Source organism: Anabas testudineus, chromosome 8, assembly GCF_900324465.2.
Source record: "Anabas testudineus chromosome 8, fAnaTes1.2, whole genome shotgun sequence".
Classification (NCBI taxonomy): Eukaryota; Metazoa; Chordata; class Actinopteri; order Anabantiformes; family Anabantidae; genus Anabas; species Anabas testudineus.
In genome coordinates this window covers 4,505,016-4,524,146 of record NC_046617.1, presented here as the reverse complement: position 1 = coordinate 4,524,146, position 19,131 = coordinate 4,505,016, and the positions used below count along the sequence as shown (strand labels likewise).

Below are 19,131 nucleotides of genomic sequence, written 5' to 3'. Positions count from 1 at the left end.
CCTGAGACCACATGATTCATAACTACAAATATTTTATTATACATAACTAAAAACTTTAGAAATTCAGCTTTTATTTAATGTTGTATGGACACCTCAAAACATTAATTAACACAGAGGATAACACCTCCTGTATCAGCTGACCCAAACATTGAATGAACAAAGTGGAAACCTGGACTTTGATGGTTTTATGTTATAATAACAAAAATAATTGAATTGTGTGAGTTGAAATCTGGCTCTGTACCATCAGCTTAAAGTTGATATGAGATTGTTTTAGTCAGAATCCAGACGTCAAGTGGACGTTAAATGAAAGACTACAGCAACTAAATGGAAAACCGTGGAAGTAGGAATTTTGTACTGTACTTAAAGCGTTGTAACTATCTACCTGATTTGTCTACAGCTGGAGCCTCACATTAGCTTCAGGTAAACCCTGCAGTTTATTCTTGGAGAAAGCTGACAATGAGAGCACAGTATCAGTAGATCTTAGTTGAACAGGAGCGATGAGTACAGTGAGAAAAACCTGTTTCAGGAACCTCACAGGAACCTGCCTGTTGTTTCTGCTCTGGGACTTTAAAATGTGTGAAACCCAACCTTTAAACTCTCTGAGGCTTTGAATTGATACTTTGATCTTATCTTATTCTTGTTGTTGCATTTCTGACTTTAACTTTAACTGCATTATACCATACCCCATGTGCATTATTGTATTTGGTGTGACCCTGCCTGTGATGGTCTCTCTACAGCGCCACCACTGGTCAAAAAGAGCCACATTATCCTTTAACTTCCACCAGATGGAGCAAAAACAGTTTGATTATTACATAAAACGAAACCCAATTAAACACCAATTAAACAATCTATACTACTACACTGTTTAAAAGCAACACCCCTGTGATTAAATACCAGTTTAAAACAAAGTCACTGAATAAATCATTTATTTTTACTTTGTGGGTTTAATCTGTAGCAATATAACTGTTGTAATTGCTTGAAATGATCCACGTTTTGGTCTGTGAATTTCAATCTGTGTCTGAAATGTTAACATCACTTTGGTTTTGGGAAAATGTGCATTAGTATGTTCAGAAAGGAAAAGGTTTGCTGTTGATGAAATGAGATGTTGTGTTGCATCTTCATTCAGACAATCCCTGAAACTACTGCTGAGATCAGTATAATGACTGTTTTAACCCTTTGCTAAAGCAGCTGATCAGGATGCTCAGGTCTGATTGATCTTTTACATTCCAGCCACATAAAAGTGAAATGAAAATTCAGCCTGAAGCACTTTAACCAGTCTGTTCACTCATCAAATCAACTAGAAATGTCACCCTGTCCGCCCCCCTGTCATGCAGTCAATCTGGCCACTCGTTAAATGAAGCTTACGCATGAAGTGGTTGGTTCAGTCAACACATCAACGGCGTTTTTTCAGCAGGGGTGTGAGAACATTGTTTGCTTGGCTTGTAGCCGACTATATGGACAAGTGACTGTGTTGCATTTTCAAGGTTTACAACTCAAAGCATTCCTCCACGTTGTTGTTTTATGTCACCAAAGTATAATGTGAATATAGTTCTCTCAACAAACGGAGAAGGAGCTGTCAAGAGTGTGAAAGCGATGTGTCTTCGAAAAACATTCATGTCAAGGACAACTTCTGGTTTTCACCATTAAGCTGAAGAGGAGACAGATCATTGTTTAATCTATAAGCAGCAGTGGTGGATATAAGAAAATGTACAGGGGGTGACAAAGGGGTGGCGGGGTGGGGGGGGGGGTATATATATTTATAATATATATTGTATCTTGTTCAATATTATTCAATTCAATTCAATTCAATTTTATTTGTAGAGCGCTTTTTACAATTGACATTGTCACAAAGCAGCTTTACACAACCAAAGAACAGTACATGAACAGTGTATGTGTATGAGTCATAATAATGTGATTGTCCCTGATGAGCAAGCCGAGGGCGACAGTGGCAAGGAAAAACTCCCTGAGAAGGCAACAGGAAGAAACCTTGAGAGGAACCAGACTCAACAGGGAACCCATCCTCATATGGGTGATTACATGCTGTGTAGGCAGCAGTCCAGTATAACAGTTAAAGTATTTTAAGTTAATATGGAGTCCAGTTAGTTATTGCAGGCAGACTAGTTCCATTCCTTGACTATCGAGCGTTGAGTCGAGACCTCCAAGAAACAGCTTCCGACGTCCGCCGAGGCCGGGACCGACATCATAGTAGCTTGTGACCAATCCAGTCTCCAAACGCATCCCAAAGGGCAAACGGTGGATCCAGGCGACGAGATCTCCAGCCAGAAGTTGGGCATCAGGACGAGTCAGACAGGTCCAGAGGGCAAAGGGTGGAATGACGTGTAGCTCGACAGAGAGACAGGAAGAGGGAAAAGAGAGAGGGAGAGGGAAAGAGAGAGAAGAGGAGAGATTGCAGTTAGTTGTATTCACAGTCAGATAAAGTTTGAGGTGAATGTATATTTAGTGTAGTGCAGCAGGGACTCCGGCAGGACTAACTATGACAGCCTAACTAAAAGGGTGGGTTCAGAAGAAAACACAGACATGAGGGCGCACTGGGATGTAGAGCAACCGAACACTTCACCATCAACAAACCCGAGTGATCAGTGAGAGTTGGGAAGACAGCATCTAAACATACCAGTTCACCATAAAGCTCTACGTCCATGAGTCCTTCCCAGATCTATTTACTCAAATGCTTGACTAAATAGGTAGGTTTTCAGCCTAGACTTAAACACTGAGACTGTGTCTGAGTCCCGAACGCTATTTGGAAGGCTATTCCATAACTTTGGGGCTTTGTAAGAAAAAGCTCTGCCCCCAGCTGTAGTTTTTAGGATACGAGGTACTGACAGGCAGCCAGCATCCTTTGAGCGAAGTAGGCGTGGTGGATCATAAGACACTAGCAGTTCACTTAGATAATGCGGCGCAAGACCATTTAATGCTTTAAATGTCAAAAGTAGTATTTTAAAATCAATGCGAAATTTCACGGGGAGCCAATGAAGTGTAGATAAGATAGGCGTGATGTGATCGTATCTTCTGGTTCGAGTGAGGACTCTCGCTGCTGCATTCTGAACTAACTGAAGCTTGTTTATGCACCTGGCTGAACAGCCAGACAGTAAGGCATTACAGTAGTCCAACCTAGAGGTGATGAAAGCATGGACTAATTTTTCTGCATCATTTAGTGACAAAATATTCCTTATCTTGGCAATATTTCTGAGGTGAAAGAAAGCTGTCCTGGTGACATTATCTACATGAGCTTCAAATGAAAGACTGGAATCTAGAATTACACCAAGGTCTTTGACTGTTGCACTAGATGTAACGGAAAGGCCATCTAGAGTTACGGTGTGGTCTAACATCTTGCTTCTAGCTGCAGATGATCCTATAACTAGTACTTCTGTCTTATCAGGATTTAGCAGAAGGAAGTTAATTAGCATCCAGTCTCGTATATCCTTTACACATTGCTCAACTTTATTAAGCAGTTTGATCTCATCTGGTTTTGATGAAACATATAACTGTGTGTCGTCAGCATAACAATGAAAGTTAATACCATGTTTACGGATAATGTTGCCCAGAGGAAGCATGTAGAGGGAAAAAAGCAGGGGGCCTAAAACTGAACCCTGTGGAACACCAAACTCCACTGGAGAGCATGTGGAGTAATCGCCATTTAGATCTACATACTGATAACGATCAGTTAAATAGGACCTAAGCCAGGAGAGGGCCGTTCCCTTAATTCCAACAACATTTTCTAGTCTGTGAAGGAGAATGCTATGGTCAATAGTGTCGAAAGCTGCACTGAGATCGAGTAGCACAAGCATAGAGACACTACCCTGATCAGAGGCCAATAGGAGGTCATTTACTACTTTAACAAGGGCCGTCTCTGTGCTGTGATGAGGCCTAAATCCTGACTGATAGAGTTCATGTATGTTATTTCTATGAAGATACGAGGATAGCTGCCCAGCTACTATCTTTTCGAGAATCTTTGAGATAAAGGGGAGGTTTGATATCGGCCTGTAATTTGACAGCTGACAAGGGTCGAGATCAGGTTTCTTGATTAGCGGTTTAATAACTGCTAATTTAAAACACTTTGGGACATACCCACAGCTGAGTGAGGAATTTATGATTGTCAGCAGGGGTTCTATTATTTCTGGCACTATCTGTTTTAGAAAGTGTGTCGGTATAGGGTCTAATGTACAGGTTGAAGATTTTGCAGAAGAGATGAGTGAAATTAGTTCATTCTCTTCAAGAGGAGTAAAGTAATCTAGGTACTGATCTGCTGAGGTTAGCTCGTCACCTGCGTCAACTAAATTGTCTGGTTTTAAAGCTTGAATTTTCTGCCTTATATTTACAATTTTGTTATTGAAAAAGTTCATGAAGTCCTCACTACTGCACAACGTTGTTGTGGAGATATCTGCAGTGGTTTTCTTTCTAGTTAATTTGGCTACTGTATTAAATAAAAATCTAGGGTTGTTTTTGTTGTTTTCTATGAGAGTGGAGAGATACGTTGATCTAGCTGCACTAAGAGCTTTTTTATAGTTCAGGATGCTCTCCTTCCACGCTATCTGGAATACTAACAGTTTAGTTTGGCGCCATTTACGTTCTAACTTTCGAGTAGTCTGTTTTAAGACGCGCGTGTCATCGTTATACCAAGGAGCAAGTTTCTTATCTCTAATGACTTTTCTTTTAACTGGAGCTACTTTATCTAAGGTATAATGTAATGACGACTCGAGATATTCAGTCGCCTGGTCTAGTTCTGTGGTGTCAGACGGTGATCCAATCAAAGTTGATAACTCTGGAAGATTACTAATAAAGCTCTGTGCGGTAGTTGATGTAAATGTACGTTTAATGCGATAGCGCGGCGCTGAGTATACATTGTTAATATGACACACTGTAGTTGAAACAAGATAGTGGTCTGAGATAACTTCAGACAGTGGGAGCATAAGTAAATTTCTTATACTTAAACCGAATGATATTATTAAATCTAAGGTGTGACCCGCTTTATGAGTGGGTCCTACTACACACTGATCTACTCCTAGCGAGTCCAATATGGACATAAATGCTGTTCTCAGAGGGTCTTCTGGATTCTCAAAGTGAATATTAAAATCTCCAGCAATTAACGCTTTGTCTACAGAAACAACTAGGTTAGAAAGGAAATCTGCAAATTCACAAAGAAATTCAGAGTAGGGCCCTGGGGGTCTGTAAATGATAATTAGCGGGATCGGCTGAGCAGACTTTATATTTGTATCTATACTTGTTATGTTACTATAAAGACATTCAAAAGCTTTAAATTTGTGTACATGCTTTTGTACGATAGTCAGTTTATCATTATAAATAACTGCGACACCTCCTCCTCTACCAGTCAGACGAGGCTGGTGAATGTAGCTGTATCCAGGAGGAGTTGCTTCATTTAAAGCTACATACTCGTCCTGTTTAATCCAGGTTTCTGTTAAACAGAGTATATCAAACTCCTGATCTGTGATAGTTTCATTAACAGTAAGAGCTTTAGATGTAAGATGTAATATATAATAATATAATAATGTGATATTAAAGCCAGACATCAGTGTGTTAGGGCTCAAATACTAGAAAAAAAGACGAGTGAGTGACTGAGAAGTTCTTTTCTGATTTCTTACTCGTGTTTGTTTGTCATGTTTGGTTTCACTGATGGACTGGGCGGAAATGAGGGGGCAGCTGGGGAGCTAAACTTACCACCTTGTGGGTGAACCTGTTTTGGTTTTTTGGGGTTTTTTTGTTTTGTTTTTTGTTTTTGTTAAATCTAAAATAAACATAATTAAATACACCATTATCCTTCTCACACAACTTTGGTTCTTTAATTTCTGTGAGGTATTTAAGGTATTTATTGGGGACGGACGCAACTGGTTCATCAAGTTTGGGGCCTGAGGATGTTGGACAGGTGAAAATTCTGGGATGGTCTCTGTTGTATAATCCCACCAGGCCTGCTGGACCTGACCCTCTCAGTTCAGATCTGTTTGCTCTCTGGGCCCCAGGGCGAGGCTGCAACACCCCCAGCATGTTTGGCATTTTAAGCCGACTAGCAACCACCCCCTGCAACGCCACCCCACCCAGCCTCATTTTGAGGCATAAAAGGAGCCATCATCCCAGCAGCTCTTCACTCTCCTCTCAGAGCCAACGATCAGCTGACGAACAGCCGACCAGCAGCCATGTCTTCCTTCTCCAGTTACAGCAGCTCCTTCTCCTCTTCCCGCCGGGTAGGCAGCATGACTGCTGGTAGTGTGTACGGAGGTGCCGGAGGTTCTGGAGTCCGTGTCTCCAAGGCCTCCTTCTCTTCCTCTGCTGGCGGTGGCTTCAACCTGAATGAGGCCCTTGACGTCTCTACCAACGAGAAGGCCACCATGCAGAACCTCAACGACCGCCTGGCTACCTACCTGCAGAAGGTGCGCACCCTGGAGAAGGCTAATGCTGACCTGGAGCTGAAGATCAGGCAGTTCCTTGAGAGCAAGACCAAACCCGAGGGTCACGACTTTGCTGCTTTCAACGTCCGCATCAAAGACCTTCAGGACCAGGTGAGAACAGAAAGACAAAAAGGACGTTAAGGTCTAGTGAGTTTACTTAGACCTCAGGGGACGTCCCTACCCTGAATTAGGCCTTTGCAGATAGTCCTTCAAATATTTTGGTTGAACATAGGTATTGTTTTACCTTAGCAATTTACACAGACATTTAGAGCAGAATATTGGAAAAAACATTAACATTTCCTGAATAAAAAAGAAGAATTTAAAAAATAAGGTAAATTTAGCACCCCTGTAGATTTTTGAAGCTAAAACGCACAGCTGTGTATGTTTAAATGTTTCTCTACAGTGAAGTGACAGTTTCAAGTAAATATGGGCTTTCAATTGCAAAACACATTTCAGCACCAGATGATGGCAAGATAAGTAGGGTTGAGAGATTAGAGAAGTGAAAGTAGAGAAACCAGTCTGGTGGTGGGAGGCTTGGCTTGGAGGTGTGGACAGGTGAGGCCCGTAAATTGTCACAAAAAGCCACCAGAGCTACATTTTCATACAAATATAAATAAGTACATATATAAATTAAAGGTAATTCACATTTGTTTTGGATTAAACATACAACATACATACAACAATGCTAACAAATGCTAACAATTCAGTAAAACACACACAAGAAAAGGCTTTATTTGATTATTTCTTTTTGGAATCGACTGGTGATCGCAGAGCTCTATACAGTCATTTAACTCATTTATTTATCAGGCTGACTTTTTAGCATCATTCATAAAGTTTTTCTCTTCCTTCCTCCCTTCAGATCATTGGTGCTACTCAGGGAAACGCCAGCCTCATCCTTGCTATTGACAACGCCAAACTGGCTTCAGATGACTTCAAACTCAAGTGAGTCCAGATCCGAAATCCCTGTAATATCAATCTAAGTGAAGGAACCTTACAATAATCACATTTTATGTATTTTTGCGAGCACCACTTCAATATTTGGATTAATCACTTAAATACTTATTATGTGATTTTTCAGGTATGAGAATGAGTTGGCCATGCATCAGTCTGTGGAGGCTGACATCATGGGGCTGAGGAGAGTCCTGGACGACCTGACTCTGAGCCGGTCTGACGTGGAGATGCAGTTGGAGGGTCTGAGGGAAGAGTTGATCCATTTGAAGAAGAACCATGAGGAGGTGAGGACAGTAAAAATCATAGCACTCCTTGACTTAGATATTTTGTATCTCCCTTGTAATTCACTTTAGATAAAAGCATCTGACAAATGTCTGAATGTGCTAAATGTTAGGACACAGACATGATGGTATGACCTTTGTTTTCCTCCAGGACCTGCTGACTATGCGGACTCAGATGGGAGGTCAGGTGAACGTGGAGGTGGACGCAGCTCCTCAGGAGGATCTGACCACAGTCATGGCCGGAATCAGAGAACATTACGAGAACGTCGCTGCCAAGAACCGCAAAGACTTGGAGACCTGGTTCCAGACTAAGGTGAGACCGCAAATCTCTTTTTCCTGCTCTGAATCTCACTGCTGCCCAGAGCACAATGTTTTAAATGTAGGATTCAGTGCTCAGAAGTTTCAAGTATAATCTTTTGTCATATTTTGCTTCATAAGATGTTTTTAGGTAGGAGTCCTTATATCAGATCAATAATGTATTAATACTTGTTCTCCACAGACAGCGGAGCTGAACAAAGAGGTGGCTGTGAGCACAGAGAGCCTGCAAGTATCCAAATCTGAGGTCGGGGAGGTCAGACGATCTCTTCAGAGTCTGGAGATCAACCTACAGGCTCAGATAAGCGAGGTGAGAAAACACAGACTCATTAAATGTCTACAGTAGAAGGAGTATTTAGTCCACTAGTCTATCAACTGAAAGTATATATACATGTATTTTTAGTCACTGGTGTGAATCCAAACCTAAATCTCTTTACTTACTTTAATTACTTGCCAAGCTCATCAGGTCTCTTAAGCTGTCAGTCACAATATAATTATCCAGCAATAATCGCCTTTTAACTTAACATTGTTTGCTTGTTACTGATTATTGAAACTGGTGTTTTATACTAATTTATTGTTCTGATCGTCTCTCATGAACAGAAAGGCGCTTTGGAGGCCACACTGGCTGACACCAAGTGCCGGTATTCCAACATGCTGGCAGGCTACCAGAGGCAGGTGGTGGCTGTGGAGGAGCAGCTGATGCAGCTGAAGGGTGACCTGGAGAGACAGGGACAAGAGTATCAGATGCTGCTGGACATCAAGACCAGACTGGAGCTGGAGATCGCAGAGTACAGGAGGCTGCTGGACGGAGAGTCAGAGAGGTGCATGCAAACACTTATCTTTTATAAGTTATGACCATTAACTCTTTTACATACAAATTATACTATTGGTAGTTTTATTTTGATACTTCTGATACTTCACCTCATCAAACTGAATATTTGAAACATGAATAAGATTGAGCCTACATTATTTTAACTATTTAACTCTCATCATGTGACCAGGGAAAAGAAATCAAGTGAAAGTGTTAAATTATAAAACAAAAAAACTGAATTTCTCCTTCTTTATCTGTGTTCCTGCAGCAGCACCACCACATCCACTACCACCACCACCAAGACCACCCGGGTAGTGACCATCGTGGAGGAAGTTGATTCCTCAGGAAAAGTGACAAGCACCTCCTCCAGCAGTTAGACCAAGAATACTGTGAAGACACACGCACCGTGCGACCACTCAGATGATTTAAACTAAGTCTGTGCTGATCAACTCTGTGCTGGGCTGCAATAAAAGAAATTCAAAAGTCTAATGTTTCTGGTTCCATGTGCTTTTATTGCTGTGTAAAATCATCAAATTTCTTCACAATATATCTCAGAGTAAGTGAAGAATCATCTGGCAACAGCACAAACCTTCAATTAACCTTCATAATGCATTATGAGGTTTTAAGATATTTCCTGTGAACTACTTCAGAAAGACACATGCTGACTACACACCGAAGATAATATTGCTGTTCAGAGGACAAACAAAACAAGTTCCAACAAGGTCACAGGAAAAACCTCTCCTTGGTGTCCTGACGGCACTTCCTAAAAAACCTCAAAGCATCCCTCCACCTCTTGTTCTCCTGAAAGACCACAGATAGCATCGTACTCACCTGGATCACTGCACATTCTGGGTGTACAAGTCTACAACCTTACACAACTAATTCCTAATCATACAATTAGTTTTTTACCTTTTTTTATTTTTTTTTACCGTGCTCATTTAGCACAGCCTTGGTATCATGCCATGTTGCACTTCACAGCTCATGCGAAGGGAGGATTTCGATTGGTTTGGACCATCAGTAAAACAAACTAAAGGGCACATGAGCAGTCGAGCTGCTGATGACTGCACTCATGTGGCCGAAGTAAGAACCTGCAGCTGCATCTCACTGTGGTTTTTCCTGCTCTTCATAGCTGTGAACTCAACATTGTTAGTAGGTTTTCATGTAGCAGTGCTGCTAAGCTCAAATACGTGTCCATCCTCCTCTTATATATCAACATGTACCTGCTACACTTTTGGCTTTAGTGCAACATTCTCCTGCATCCCACTTCTTTCAACAAGAAACAAGCATAATAAAATGAAAATATAAATTAGATAATATAGGCCCTAGCTATGACAAGGTAGGAGTGCAAGCCAAAAAAGTTTTATAGACTGATGAGACAAAGATAAACCTTTACCAATGTAATGGAAAGGCTAGTTTGGAGAAAGAAAGGATCTGCTCATCACCCCAACATACAATCTCATCTGAGAAACACAGTGGAGGTAATGTAATGGCTTGAGCTGCATGGCTTCTTATGGGACATGCTCAATAATCTTCATTGATTATGTAACACATGATGGCAGCAGCAAAATGAAAAGAAAAACATATTATCTGCCAATTAAAAGAAATATTCAACCAAACTAATTGGGAAATCCTTCATCATTCAGCAAGATAATGAAAACACACAGTGAAAACAACAAAGAAGTTCATTGGGGGCAAGAAGTGGAAGAGTGTAGACTGGACAAGAGAGTCTCCAGACTTAAACCCTTTTTTTTTAGCTGCTAAAGAGAAGGCTGAAGGGAATAACCACGCATTTTTTCTTTTTGTATGTATGATACCACATACTGTATTCATCACTTATTCTTAGCCACCATTAGATATTGTTCTCTTCATGTATCTTAACCAACTAAGCTTCTGTTAAAAAAGGAGTTACAATTTAATCACATTATTTTTAAAAGACTTTAAAGACGATTTAATTTTAATTTTGCTTCTTTTTTACAGACTCGACAATTTGGGGTAAATAAAGATTTCCCTTAATTACAAGCAAGAAATCCTGATTCTTACATTTAAAGACCACAAGATGGAGCATAGTGATCACATGCATTTCTAAGTGAGTAAAGGGATTATTCAATGCTTGTGTTTTGCTTGATACCACTTCCATGTCTAGCTAGTTTAGCTAAGATTAGTATAATGACTGAGATGAGAGAGACATTCTGCCTTCTGACAGATTTACCCCGTTCATGAGTGATGGGCACATTAAGGTAAGAAGAGAGGAGGGTGAAGTGATGCACCCATCATGACTAGTGTCTACTGTACAAGCCTGTGGGGGCAGTGCTATGATCTGGGGCTGCTGCAGTTGGTCAGGTCTATGTTCAGCAACATTATGTGTCCAAAGAATGAAGGTCAGCTGACTACCTGAATATACTGAATGACCAGGTTATTCCATCAATTATTTCTTCCCTGATGACACAGGGCATATTCCAATATGACAATACCAGGATTCATCGGGCTCAATTTGTGATACAGTGGTTTAGGGAGGATAACACATCTTCTTCCACACAGAGTGGCCACCACAGAGTCCAGAACTTAACCCTACTGAGAGGGATGTGCTGGTGCTGGTTGCGCATCAGTGAGACATTTACATTATCAATACAAGATCTTGAAGAAAAATGAATGTAATTTTGGACAGCAAAAAATACTGTGACATTGCAGAAGCTTATTGAACTGATAGACGGACAGTGTAGTTCTCCTGTGTTTTACATGTATATAATTTGCAACTTGCATTATCCTAAGAAAAGTCTCCTGAGGGTGGCGCCACAATAAATGTAATGTTGTTACTTAGATCAATCGGTCGGTAGCTTTCAAAATAAAGTCAAATCTCTACACAGTAACCTAAAAGAATTACAAGTATAAAACTGAAAAAAAGTGATTAAAAAACTATTCCAACAGCATCTGTTGAAAACAGAACGTTTCCACAAGTTTTTCTGCACTTAAATCCTGAAAAAATAATAATTATAAAAATCTCTGTCCCATCCCAAGTCGCTTTGGATAAAATAACAAATTGTAAAGCGAATGTTCTTCAGTAACTCTGACCTAAATCATCTGCAATCAGTTGCTTCAGGAAGTCAATAATGTTAATAAACAATAAGTGCAGTGAATGTGTTTATAGTGACTGTAGCATTGAAACATCTGGGAGGTTCAGTAACTGGTGAATTAGTCTCACTATTTGCATATTACTTTGTAGGAGCAAAACTCAGCTCAGGATCATAATTCAAATGGCAATTCAATATGTGATTTTGTCACCCAATTTAAGATGCATTCTGCAATTCATTGCCAACAGTGACAATTCAATTCTCCATTTCTGTAAGTAAAAGTTTAAATAAAAGCTAAATGATTGCATTTCATATTGCCATGGGTTTTCGGTCTCTTTATTCAAATGTGACAGCGAAACAGCAGCACCAGCCTAACGCACTTTCAGTCCTCTCATCAACCCTAACCCTACGCTAAGTTAAGTTGTAGACTGGGCATGTCAGTCTCCAGACTTAAACCCTACAGAGCATTTTACCTGCTAAAGAGGAGACTGAAGTGGATAAAAATGGGTGAGTCCAAACAAAAGGTGCTAAGTTGTGAATCAGATCCAGACATAAACACTTGGAAATCAAAGCTGTTGATCTTATGTCTCATATTTAGCCCTTCTGATTTTCGACAGTGTCAACATGTTTAAAGAACTAGTTGTGGAAGACCTGAAACCAGCCCTTCAACCTACCTTTCCATTTGGCAGGCTTGCGAACCGTTCGTGACTGAGTGTGTGTCACTGCTGCATGATGGTTAGCTTTAACAGAGAGCCAACACATAAAAAAAATTTTACAGGTACAATATTACAGGTAAAGTTCAAATACAACTGTGTTGATCCCGGCAGGTAAAATCACAAACTACCCAGTTTTAATTTAGTACTTATTTAAACAAAGTCCACCACGACCGACTCTAACATTAAAGCAATGAACATTCATATTGCAATCTATTAATATGATCTAAATTAATGTTCATAAATACACCTGCATCTACTAAAACCTATTAGATGTCAAATGTACTCGCTGTTGAAGGATATGTTTCAACATGTTTACACATTCTGTTTAAAGTTGTTATTTTCCAACCATCCATGTACGATCACTATCTGTACTGGGCAAGATAAAACAAATTGCTTTGCAAATTAGCTTTTCCCATGAAACTAAACCTAATTTCTAATTATCACTACATTTGTTCACAGTTCTGTGTTTGCTCCTCTGTGATGCCTTTGACAGTCTGATGCTGGAGAAGATCCAAAATGCCAAACTAGTAATCAGTGTAAGACGCTTTGAGCTTCGTGACAGAGATCAAAATAGCATAAATCACTGACAGTTACTATGTAACGTGTCAGATGTTGTTCAACATTGTTGTTCCTCAAGTGATCTGAACCTGAAGCCACAACCCAACCTATTAATAATTGTAACTTGTGTGACTCTATTCAGCTGGGAATGCAGTGTGTGGGGGTGAACAGTATTCACAATACTCTTTGTGTGCACTGCTCAATTACAGTTTACAGTGGCACCCATTGTTTTTTAGTTTCACTGTTTATGCTGCATTTACATAGTAGAACAGTTGACGTGAAGGCACATTAATGAGCAAATGAAATGTGTCGACGTTAGCTACAAGCTTTTATTACTCTTCATCTTTCACCAGCTCTAGGGGCTCCATAAAGAAACTGTAGCTTTGACAAAGTATCAATGATCAATGTTGACTATAACTTTTTTGCAGTTTTAAACTCAATTTACTAAGATTCTTTCAAAGTAAATTGAAAGTAGTTATGATAAACAATTCAAGTGGATGTCTCTGCATGACTAGTTGTTATGTAAGACCAATTTAGACCAAAACATAATACCTAACAATTCACATAGGATGTGTTATATATTTGTAGTAAACCTTTAGCATTTATTTTCTTCCCATAGATGTGCTGTTCTAAGTTGACATTAAGACTCACAGAGGCTGCTGACAGGTGAGTGATGGCTCTGTTGACTCTGCCATCAAGCAGCGAAAGTCACAAATGTCATTTCCACAATGAGGGACAGGAAATCAGGTTTAGAAACAGGTTCGTTAACATGCGAGTTTATAGATTCTCTATTCACTGCAAGCCAAGCGTTGCAGTTTTGCCTATTTTTTATTTACCCCTCAATTGTGTGACTTGTACTGCAGCTGGTGTGCAGCGTTCAGGGTGTGAGCAGCTCTCTTGATCCTTTCTGAAATATAAGACTCTGTAAGCTGGGTGTGTGGTTTTACAATGGTTGGAATGAGGAGAGGTGGTCATGAAGAGTTTGAGTAAAGTTTAAGGTTTTAAAAGGTTTAAGGTTTAAAATAGCTATCCATAATACGAATCCATAGAGAGAACTAAATGCTACTGACAAGCACCAGTGATTGTTTTTAAGGTGCAGAGTTCAGGTTGGAACTGGGAGCTGGATTACAACCAAGATTTAGACTTTCATATACATTACATTGGTAACTTTCAAGTGTGAAAGTCAAGCTGTTTGTGTGCAGCTAGTAAAGTGCAAAAGTACAAGTGGTTCTAGGGAACAGCAGAGTTTTTAAATACTCATTTATCAATGTGACATTTTGCACGAACCTTGAACCATTTGTCACCTCAGTACTTTGCAGCAGAGTAGGTCGGCTTCCTTGTTTGAAGCGCATGCTTCAGATTAAGGTGAGGACTTGATGTTTTGTGCTGTTCACCCCCACATACTGCATTTGATATTTTTATCAAATATAAAATGTCCTGGCAAATCACAACCAAATAATGATGCTGCTACTACCATGTTTTACAGATGGTATAAGGTCCTTATACTGGAGTGCAGTGCTTGGTCACCACCAGGAATAGTGCTTCTGAGTCAAGGCTAAAAGTTGTACTTTGGTCTCATCTGTCCACAGAACATTTTCCATGCAGCTCTGGAAGATTAGTGAACAGACAAGACAGAATAACTGGGGTTCCTGCAATTTAATAAACTAAAACAAAATAAACAAAGTGAAGTTTATTAAGTTAAATGAATACCTATAAAATAAAGCCTTCCTTTTAAACAGAAATTTTGCGGGATGATCTCAATTCTCCAGTGTCTTTACATCAAAACAGAAATTAATAGCTAGCCTGAAATTTGCATCATCATAGCTTAACTAACTAACCATATCTTACTAAATGCTGCTGCTGTCAATTATTATTAGAATTATTATTATTATTGTGTTATTCACAAAATAACCCCAAAAAAGAAGAAGAAATATATATCAGAAAATGCTATTCAATATTGAAATAGCCACTTGGCTTATCTACACGGCCTTCAGCAAACAGGCGGACAGGTAATGGACCTCAATCACCAATATCTCCTTTAAGTTCTTTTCTAAATGTGTTAAAAAAGTCCCAAGAAAAATCCATGTCAGATTCAAGACGTGTTTTGAAACCTCAGATTTGCTTGAACCTTATGCTTAATAATCTTATCGTTCTCATTAGTTGATTAACTGTTTGATTAAAACTCATATGAACTGGTAATCCTAGAGGTTATCATTATCATTATTACCCTCAGTCTCATAGCACCATTACCTTGGGTGGTTAGCTGCCATCTAGTTATATAACACGCAATAATACATTCTTTTCTAATTCTTTCTCAGTGTCTTTTGTCACAAAACATTAATTGCTGATATTTTCTGCTTCTGTAAATAAAGCAATACACCCTTTTTCACTGTAATTGCAGAGGATGTGTAATTTTTAAAGTCACAAACCTTTTGGTCCCATAAGACATTAAGTCAGTTAACTGTATAATTACCTCCAGTGCACACTCATTCAAAAAGTACCATGGCTGTCATTTAGAAAAGCCTTCACTGAAGGTCAAAAGCTTTACTAGATTGCGTAAGGTAAACAAACTCAGAACCCATAAATGCCACACTCTGTGAGCAGGTTTCAAGGTCACATTATTTATTGGGCCATGCCCTGCCACACCCAGGTTACCTGTGCATTCCTAGTTTTCAGCCTCACCTGCTGCTTTGGCATTTGTTGAGTGATTGATGACAGTCTTTGACTACTTGAGGTTTAAATAGGAGGTGAGAGTCTTGTAGCTGCTCACTCTCCTCTCTGTGTTGTCTCCAGCCACAGCTGAAAGAAGAACATCCATGATGGCCTCCTCCTTTGTCTCTCGCTCTTCCTCCAAGTCGATTAGGACCACCGTTGGGAGCTCCAGCGGCTCCCTGATTGGCATTGGTGGTGGTGGACAGATATCATCCAGGAGGTCCGGCAGTGTGTATGGTGGAGCAGGAGGTTCTGGCGTCCTCATCTCCTCTGCTTCTACGGCTGGTGGCTACGGTGGCGGCTACTCATCCTCCAGCTCATACAGCGTGTCCGGCTTGGATGGCAGCCTCATCGGCAATGAGAAGTTCACCATGCAGAACCTGAACGACCGCCTGGCAACATACCTGGCAAAAGTGCACTCCCTGGAGAAGTCCAACGCTGAGCTGGAGCTGAAGATCAGGCAGTTTGTTGAAAACAAGGTCGGCCCCTCCACCAGGGACCACTCTGCCTTCTTCGTCACCATCTCTGAAATCACTGGCAAGGTATCGTTCATCCTCACTCTCATCCTCTTCAGTATCTTGTGCAGGTCTAGTTTTCAAGTAATTGAATAAATAAACTAAAACTAAAATGTAAGTACAGTACTGGGGTAAATGTAGTTAGTTACATTCTCCTAGAACATATTTGAATTTTGCTACTCATATGTGGGGTAAGTGATAATGAAACAGTGCTGGTAATGAAGCCTCTGTTTGTCTCCAGATTCAGGATGCCATCAAGGTCAATGGAGCCATCCATCTCAGCATCGACAATGCCCGCCTGGCTGCAGAGGACTTCAGGATGAAGTGAGTCCAAATGTCCTCCCCACTCTCCCCCTTTCAGCAAGTGCACATGTGTCCATTCACACCTACTATCAATCCTGCCCTGCCCTTCAGGCATTGTTAACCCACTATTAACACTGCATGTCAAGACAGAGACACAGCCATGAAGGAAAGAATACAGTAGAGCCAACTAAAGGGGCTGTAGTGTCAGCAGTACTAGTCCTGAGACTTTTTAGCTGCAGTACTAAATGCATCATGCATGCAGTACTATTAGAAGCAATACTGCAAAGTAGCAAACTAACTTCATTGCTGTAATAACTGCAGTAGCTGTTGGAATTATACTATAAGCAGTAGTAGTAATATAACTAGCAACCATGTTTTTTCCCACTGTTAGATGAGAAAGTGAAATCAGTGAAAGCGCAGCAGCTTGAGCACGTCAATCAAGAATGATGAAGAAACACCCTGACAGAACTTATAAACTGCTACAGGTGTTACAGTTAGTGCTGCGGGTGAGATAACATGTTTTGATAAGACAGTGAGAAAAATGCATGTTCCATCATGCAGGTGAACGGCTCAGAAACCAATTGAAGATATACAGATGTTAACACAGTCACACACCGCAGGCAGTCAGGGGAAAAGCAGGTCGAAATGTTAAACACTGTCCACCCTTCTCTTCCTGCAGGTACGAGAACGAGCTGGCCATGCATCAGTCGGTTGAAGCTGATATTGCCGGGTTGAAGAGAGTCCTGGATGATCTGAACCTGGCCAAGACTGACCTGAGCATGCAGATCGACGGGCTGAAGGAGGAGCTGCTCTTCCTCAAGAAGAACCACGAGGAGGTCAGTGAACATCACCCGCCCCACCTCATCTAAAGACCATCACAAACCCTGATTGACAGGGATATCAATAGTGTAAATACATAACTGAATTATTTGAGCTTGTTTCCAATAACGGTGCTCTGAGCACTATTCTTCTGTTTGTTGTTTGTACGTGTGTAGGAGCTGCTGGCAATGCGAGCTCAGATGAGTGGTCAGGTCCACGTGGAGGTGGATGCCGCTCCCGCACAAGACCTCACCAAGATCATAGCTGACATCAGAGAGCACTACGAGAGCGTTGCCACCAAGAACAAGAAAGCGCTGGAGTCCTGGTTCCACGACAAGGCAAAGCTGATACTTCATACTGTGTGGATGTAGAGATCATTTTGACTTTATGCAGTGATCTCACTTTTCTGTTTGTACTGCGCAGACTGAGAGTCTAAACAAAGAGGTGATCACTCAGACGGCCACCCTGCAGACATCCAGGACAGAGGTCACAGAGGTCAAACGTACGCTGCAGTCTCTGGAGATTGAGCTGCAGTCCGCACTGGGCATGGTGAGTGTCACCATTACATCCCTCTGATTTACAATGCATTTATCATAGAAAAAGAAACAGATAGAGGATATGTCGGTGACAGCAGCAGGTAGGTTCATGTAGCTTTAAAAAGATCAGACTAAGTACAACGTTGATTTCTTTCTTTCTTTTTCTCATCAGAAAGCGTCATTGGAGGCGTCTCTCGCTGAGACACAAAACCGCTACTCAGCACAGCTCTCCAGGTACCAGATGCAGGTGAGAGAACGTTTACTTGATGGTCATTGTTTAATTAGTCCCATCAGACCATTCACTTACAGTACAGTGGAAATCTTCTTCTTCTTGACCGCAGGTGTCGTCCCTGGAGGAGCAGCTGGTTCAGCTGAGGGCCGATCTGGAGCGCCAGGGACACGAGTACCAGATGCTGCTGGACGTCAAGACCAGACTGGAGATGGAGATCGCCGAGTACAGGAGGCTGCTGGACGGAGAGGCTTCCAGCAGGTGAGATTCACTGAGGTCAACCTCTCAGTAGTTTGTCTGCACTATGTGGGAGATTAGCTGCCTTAGTAAATGTGTGAATACTGAATTTGTAAATAATATGTTGTCGAATATGTAAGTCACAAGTAAGCAATTAGCATTTAAATAGTAACTCCTGTGCACAGTGAGATATATTTACTACAGAAGTGATTAATAAGTATGTGTGTAGGAAACTTTAAATAGGTATTTGTTAGTTTCAGTCATATGAAAGAAACTACACAGTAGAAATAGGCTAAAATAAACTAAATGGAACTCATTAACTAGTAAATATCATCTGAGAAAGTCCCCATTTTCTATCTTGACAAACTCTAGCGCCTTGTTTTGTGCAAAAGTTTTCATTTTATCTTAAACCAGAGAAAATCTGCAGCTCTCAGTCTGACTCTTCTGTATTCTGATTGGTCGACAGCTCCTGCACCTCGTCCAGCACGACCACCACAACCAAGCGGGTGGTGACAGTGGTGGAGGAGGTTGTTGATGGGCAGGTGGTGTCTTCGTCCTCCTCCACCACCTCCTCCTCCTTCAAGACCAGTTGAGCTGCAGGTCTTCATAGTCGTCCAACTGATGTTGACCAGAGAATAAAACAAGAGTCCAAATAAACCCT

At 40.8% G+C, this 19,131-nt stretch overlaps 2 protein-coding genes across 2 annotated transcripts; both read left to right on the top strand.

The window, feature by feature from the left end:
• The first annotated feature begins 6,137 nt into the window (after positions 1-6,137).
• Positions 6,138-9,231, top strand: LOC113159050 (keratin, type I cytoskeletal 13-like). Its single transcript, XM_026355527.1, has 7 exons — positions 6,138-6,530; positions 7,279-7,361; positions 7,498-7,654; positions 7,803-7,964; positions 8,151-8,276; positions 8,567-8,787; positions 9,046-9,231. Exons 1-7 carry the CDS (start codon positions 6,168-6,170, stop codon positions 9,152-9,154), a joined length of 1,221 nt encoding a protein of 406 aa, XP_026211312.1. The 5' UTR covers positions 6,138-6,167; the 3' UTR covers positions 9,155-9,231.
• Positions 9,232-15,860: 6,629 nt separating this feature from the next.
• LOC113159007 (keratin, type I cytoskeletal 13-like) lies at positions 15,861-19,131 on the top strand. The gene is made up of 8 exons (XM_026355460.1): positions 15,861-16,373; positions 16,588-16,670; positions 17,329-17,485; positions 17,645-17,806; positions 17,892-18,017; positions 18,177-18,251; positions 18,346-18,494; positions 18,937-19,131. Exons 1-8 carry the CDS (start codon positions 15,936-15,938, stop codon positions 19,061-19,063), a joined length of 1,317 nt encoding a protein of 438 aa, XP_026211245.1. The 5' UTR covers positions 15,861-15,935; the 3' UTR covers positions 19,064-19,131.

Excerpts from the sequence above, each read along its gene's own strand:
- LOC113159050 (XM_026355527.1), top strand. The coding sequence starts at position 6,168 with ATGTCTTCCTTCTCCAGTTACAGCAGCTCCTTCTCCTCTTCCCGCCGG. Across the intron at positions 7,655-7,802 it reads TGAAGAAGAACCATGAGGAG|GACCTGCTGACTATGCGGAC; the intron begins GTGAGGACAGTA and ends GTTTTCCTCCAG. Across the intron at positions 8,277-8,566 it reads TACAGGCTCAGATAAGCGAG|AAAGGCGCTTTGGAGGCCAC; the intron begins GTGAGAAAACAC and ends TCTCATGAACAG.
- LOC113159007 (XM_026355460.1), top strand. The coding sequence starts at position 15,936 with ATGATGGCCTCCTCCTTTGTCTCTCGCTCTTCCTCCAAGTCGATTAGG. Across the intron at positions 18,018-18,176 it reads TGCAGTCCGCACTGGGCATG|AAAGCGTCATTGGAGGCGTC; the intron begins GTGAGTGTCACC and ends TTTTCTCATCAG. Across the intron at positions 18,252-18,345 it reads TCTCCAGGTACCAGATGCAG|GTGTCGTCCCTGGAGGAGCA; the intron begins GTGAGAGAACGT and ends TCTTGACCGCAG.